This window comes from Macrobrachium nipponense, chromosome 3, assembly GCF_015104395.2.
Source record: "Macrobrachium nipponense isolate FS-2020 chromosome 3, ASM1510439v2, whole genome shotgun sequence".
Lineage (NCBI taxonomy): Eukaryota > Metazoa > Arthropoda > Malacostraca > Decapoda > Palaemonidae > Macrobrachium > Macrobrachium nipponense.
Window position 1 is genome coordinate 22,438,590 of NC_087202.1, and position 6,498 is coordinate 22,445,087.

The 6,498-nt window shown below is 39.9% G+C and overlaps 1 protein-coding gene across 1 annotated transcript in view; it reads left to right on the top strand.

Moving 5' to 3' along the window:
* LOC135222346 (retinitis pigmentosa 9 protein-like) overlaps positions 1-2,239 on the top strand; it is a 3,292-nt gene extending 1,053 nt beyond the window's left edge. The window contains exons 2-3 of the mRNA XM_064260430.1: positions 848-919; positions 2,067-2,239. Of these exons, the coding sequence (XP_064116500.1) occupies positions 848-919; positions 2,067-2,239 (245 nt within the window). The remainder of the gene's footprint in view (positions 1-847; positions 920-2,066) is intronic.
* Positions 2,240-6,498: the final 4,259 nt, after the last annotated feature.

Genomic DNA, 6,498 nt, shown 5'->3' on the forward strand with positions numbered 1-6,498 from the left:
TACACACACACACACACACACACACACACACACACACACACACACACACACATATATATATATATATATATATATATATATAGATATATATATATATATATATATATATCTACACACACATATATCTATATATATATATATATATATATATATATATATATATATATATAAACAACTCACATATGCCCTGAAACGAATTCCATCAACAACGCCGCGTCTATCAATACAGCCAAAGTCATACACGTACAACTCACGTTTTTTCTTTTCCCTTTTTGTATTTTTTATTTTCCGCTTAATTTTTTGGCCTCGTAAATGCCATAGCGGCGACGGCGCCAAATTGTGTACATAGAGGAAATGGCCACACACGGGGGAAGTCGGCGCCTGTAAAAACTTTTATGTGCTGGCCACTACATAGGAAATTACATGTACGTTTTGCGGATATCCTGCCCACCTTTAACAGCTAACAGTTGAAGGGGGTGGGTGGCCTTTTGTCCGGGGGATGGGTGGTTGGTAGGGCTACCTCGGGATCAAAAGGAGGATCTAGGGTGGGAGGGGGGGGAGGGTGATGTTTGAAATGCTGGGGTTAGGTCCGAGGGTGGGGTAGGGGAGATTAGTTTGCGATGAGGCGTAGGTGTGATGAGTGGATGAATCAACAGTTCATTATCATCAATCTGTCTCTCGGTGCTTGTGTACGCGAGTATGTAAACACACGTACAGAAACAATCTCAAAGCTGCCTTCTTACAGGCATCAAAAAGCTGAAAAAAAAGGACCCCCACCCCCTTTGATCCCCACCATTCTCCCTCTCTCCCATTCCGTTCCAGTTTCCATTCTTTTTCTCCATTCCAGAACTCTTTCCAGGCTTCCCTAACCGAGATTTGGAAATGAGTCGGAGGCGGTATAAAAGCGTCAAGTTCGCACGTGAGTGAGGGCAGAGGGAGTGTGGGGGGGGGGGGGGGGGGATGTGGAGGAGGAGGAGGAGAGGGTCGAACTGGCAGGCCCGGCTTCAGAAGTCCCAGTTGCCCAAAAGGAAAATCGAGGCCATATAGTCGTTCACGCCAACGACATTACACAGCTCCTTGGAGCAAAGAGGAATGTCACACCGCCACAGACACATTCACACAGGCACACGCAAAAGACACGCGCGCGTGCGTATGCTTGCGCAAGGAAATATGATAACGATAGACACCCAAAAAGTGCAAGCACATGCAACGGTTCACATAAAGTCCTCTGTGACATTTTTGCCCTTTTTTTACGTAGTTCTCTAATCGTCATTCTTCAACATTCCCGCGAAGTCCAGTTTTGAAACACGCTCTAATTGGAAGGAAAACTACAGCGTTCTTGTAATTACAGCAGCGCCCCCGCGATACAGAGGCCAGAGTCCACTGCAATCGACGCTGCAATGTTGCATTTAGGGCGATGGCCGGTTCTCATGGAAAAATATAAATAACAGTCTCGCCTTTTGAGTGATATACGCTCTCTCAGGCGTGACGATCAAGAAGGGCTTGCTCAAATGATGAATCTCTCTCTCTCTCTCTCTCTCTCTCTCTCTTGGGGTTCTCATGAAACAGGGTCGTAGAATTCGACGTTCCCTGTCCGGGAAAATTGGCGATTAGCTTGGGACGGCCATGTGAACTCTTTCGAGAAGTTTAATAAGTGGAGCGGTGACCTTGCGCAACCGCGCTTGCTCGCACATACAGAATGTAAGTATATACACACACACACATACTATATTATATATATATATATATATAATATATATATATATATATATATATATATATATATATATATATAACAGGTAATATTCTCACTTCAGTATTTGGAAGCAGTTGTGATTATTTACACTTAACTTTGTCGTAAGTCGTTTGTAAAGAATTACGTAATTTTCTTCGTTGGTATATACTGATTGAAGGGATAATTTGACTATAGTTCAGTAAATCTCTTTATAAAAATAACTTTTTAGATTTTTTTCCAAGGGGGGGGGGGGCGTCGGTCCGGGTGGTTGGAGTGGGGTAGACCTATATCAATAATCTTGTCAGTTTCTTAATGCCTCTATGACGCCAAGCAAAAATGTTCAGACTTATAATCCAAAGAGGCATAAGAATGGAGCCTTATTCCATTTATTGCTCTTTTCAAAACGAAAAGAAGAAGAAGAAGAAGAAAAAGAAGAAGAAGAAGAAGAAGAAGAAGAAGAAGAAGAAGAAGAAGAAGAAGAAGGCGGGACAGGAAGACGCGTGAAACGTCTCAAGAAGGAAACGCGATTTCCTCCTCCTTTGTCGACTCTTCGGCCCTTTTTCCCACAATCTCTCTCTCTCTCTCTCTCTCTCTCTCTTCCTTTCCTGCTACTGCTACTGTTGCGTTATTTCCTCCTTTTTCTGCTATCGGTGTCCTTCCTTCTCACCTCTTCTGTGCTCTTTCTCGTCTGTCTTTCACACTCCTCTTTCCTCTTCCTTTGTGCTATTATTGTATTTCCTCTTTCTTTATATGCACTTCTATTCTGCCTACCTCCAACCCCCTTTCCTTTCCTTTCCTGTCCACTTCCTTCTCTTTCTTGTTTACGATCCTCTCCACCGGGGTCTCTTTTCCTTAATTCCACTTCCTTTGCCACGGAGCTGAAGTAGGCCTACCATGGTTCCTGCATTATAGCCTCCGTCAGGCGTCAACCGTTATTTCCCCATCCAGTACTGGAGCTGTCCTTTCACAGCCACTAATTACAAATGGGCTTATTCTGGGTTAACGATGATGCGCTTTTTAAATGCATTAATCTCTCTCTCTCTCTCTCTCTCTCTCTCTCTCTCTCTCTCTCTCTCTCTCCCTCTCTCCTAGAAATCGCGAAACACTAGTAACACGTAAGGAAAACTTAAAAGAATTTGTTTTTAAAAATGAATTTTATACATACCAATTTTTAGGTCTTAAGAGAATTTTACATATTTAAACCTTTAATATTTTATTTTATTTTAAATCGAGTTTCTTTATGAGCCATTCATATATAAATTCAATAAGCAGGTTTCAGGAACACTTTGGTGCAAAATCATGAGCATCATATATGATATATATAAATGACATTTATACATATTTATATATGAAAGCACCGATTCCCTGAGAATAAAACTGAATATAGACAAAAATTGAAATATATAATCCTCTCAGAGGACTACAATTTAATAGGAAAAAGCTAACTTTGAAAATAGAACTTTCATAAAGAAATGATTATATTTATCAGTAACAACAACGTAACTAGTAGACCTTCCAGGAGACCAATTATCTAACAATAAATCGAAGAAGACAAGCCCTATGTGTCCACACTTTGAAATAAGAGACATCTAGCGGAAAAGAAAAATTCCACTCCACTCCACACTTTAGTTGTTACAACCCGTCAACTCTCGTAACCCAAAGCCACGACAACTATCCAGTGGAAATGAAGCATAGTATTTCCTCACTCCTGTTATTGCATTCCCACAAAAGAGAAAGTGATTCTCTCTCTCTCTCTCTCTCTCTCTCTCTCTCTCTCTCTCTTCAATAATTTTCAAGCGACGACACCGTGAGACAGAAACAACCCTGTAATCTCTTGCAGTCGGAAACCACCCTCAGGGTTGTCTCATATTTATGTGATAGGGAATGCAACGAGAGAGAGAGAGAGAGAGGAGAGAGAGAGAGAGAGAGATACTGGTTTTCTTAACAATATGATTATTAGGTTTATTTTATCCTGAATGGAACTGGAGAAAGAGATTCAGAACATAATACTAAATTTCCTTAACACTATGACTATCAGATTTTTTCTGTAACTTTCGTAAAGGAACTAGAGAGAGAGAGAGAGAGAGAGAGAGAGAGAGAGAGAGAGATGTAACCCGAAACTCAATAGGTATGCCTAATACCCTTTTCATTTCTTGAATGCCGCACGTGTTCTTTTCTCTCTCTCTCTCTTTTTTTTCTTTTTTTTAAATTTACTTAATGAAAGACACTGCTGGGAATTCTTCCCAAATTCAGGCCATAAGTAAGTTTTTTGGTCATTAGTTACTGACACAGAGGAAAATAAGTATCTGCATGGAATTCAGATAAAAAAACTTCATCGACTAATGAATGGAGAAGAACACGGTATGTCTCCTAGGGTTTAAAACCAAACTAAAACCTCTAAAATCAAAGCCAAACCAAACTAAATTATCTATGATTCAAAACCAAACCAATGGATGATTAAAAAACACGATGATTTATCCCTGGCTTAGAAAAAACCACGCATAAGCGCTAACGATTCACCAACAAGGATCAAAAGAAAAACAAACCTACACATGACGAACCAAACCCAAAAACCCAAAGATTAATATGATTATTATCATTAACTCCAAAAACCGGCTACATCATACCACAGGAATCCATGTAAGGGAAAAAATGCCTGACCCTTAGGGAGGGAATCCAAAAGCCCTGGGAACGAAAGGCGCCCTGGAAGGGAGGAGACTCTCCTCAGGAGAGCACCATGGGGTCCATGAAGTGAATGCGAAAGGAAGGAGTAAGAGAGAGAGAGATAGAGGGGGTAGGGGGAGGAGGAGGAGGGGTTAGGAAATAGGAGGGGGTTGGTTGTAGACTATCGACAGCATTTGTTAAGCGGTCGGCTATGGAATTTATAGGTATGGGTGGTCCGTAACTCGATAGGCCGAAGCCCTTTTGGACAAATTACGCACCTATGACAGATTACATCTGTGATGTTCGATGGGGAGGATGTTTACAAACTCGTGCATACTCACACACACACACACACACACACACACACACACACACACATCATACAATATATATATATATATATATATATATTAAAGCACAAAATGTATACCTATATTATGGCATTCTATTGTATTTGTATATACGTTATAGCATTCGTACAGAACAAGGGGATAGGATAAGAAGACATAAGTGTCTATGGCCAAGCACACACACACACACACATATATATATATATATATATATATATATATATATATATATATATATATATATATATATATATATATAAACACCTTGTTACCTGTTATAAAACTTCCTATAAATAAATTATTCAGACAAAGAAACTGAAACCATTTTAAAGCAGCTTCTACAACAATGACAAGAAAAACCACATCATACAAAGCACAAACAAATAAAAATGGATGACAGTAAGAAGAACCAAAGACAGCTAAAATATAAAACGAAGCTACGAGGCAAGAAATCTCCTCAGCACCGCCACAATACTGATCAATCAGATCACCATCGATACCATCTCATCATGATCAGCCTCCGTTAATGCAGGAGCGAGTCACCGAGATCAGCTGGTACAACACGCTGTTAATAACAGGATATCATTATTAGGAGCCGACCCCCGCTGTGAAGGCAATGTTGCCAACTGCTGCTCCCCGCTTATTCAATCAGGGGCTTCTATGAGCGCTCGTGAGTCAATCACAGCGCGAGTTTTCCAGTGGCAATTTTTATCATTATCATTATTTTTATTTACTGTCTATTTAGTAACAATATTTATTTATTAGAGATCAGTTATATAGAGGAACCCTAGTCTGATGCAACAATGTTATATGTAAATCACTAAAATTTACAAATCAAGCATAGGAATTTTATCATAAAAACTATGACGTTTAATGGGAGCCTCCAAGAAGGCCGTAAAATTCATATCATTGGAAGAAGGCCGTAAAATTCATATCATTGGAAGAAGGCCGTAAAAGCAATAGCATTATAATGAGGTACACCACACTATGTGGCAAAGTGGGCATCATACACCAACACTTCAAAAACATAATTATTTCATGGGGGATGTTGATATCAAAAACATAAAATGCTCTTCTACAGAGCCCGGCTGACCCGGTGCATTGAAAGGTGACACCTGAATGATTATCAGACCAAGAAGTCTCCCAACGCTCTGATAATGAAAGCATCGAAGGAGACCACCAAATCCTTCAGTGGAAATACGTCATTTCCTGGACGTTCGTGTGGGAATTTATCGAGTGCGAACTTGTCAAGGATGTGGCTAGGAACTGCTTCTTGCACCAGAATTGGCGTAGTAGGTACCACTGAGCAAGCGCAATGGAAACTTCAGTTTATCAACGCATTCTCGCTTAATCATGAAAACTCACGGGAAGTCAAAATTGCAGATTACAACGAATTGTCGAAGTGCTCAATATGCACCATCGATAAAAGTTTTTGCATTTGAGTGCGCATAAACTGTGGAAGAAATTCGTGTTGACAGGTATTCATATGTAATTTTCTTACTGATGTGCACAAACACGAATACAATTCCATCGAGAGATGTAAAACTAAACAGCTATACTGTGAATCATTTGACCACCAGAGGGGGAAAAAAAAATTACAAGGAAACCAGGTAAATTACTTACTGAGGTTTTATAGTCAATACATGGTCGTGGTACAAATACCTGTACTCTATCCTTTTTCCCACAGCGGTCATAAATTCCGGTTTCAAGTATTTTGTTGTGTGTGTGTGTGTGTGTGTGTGTGTTGTA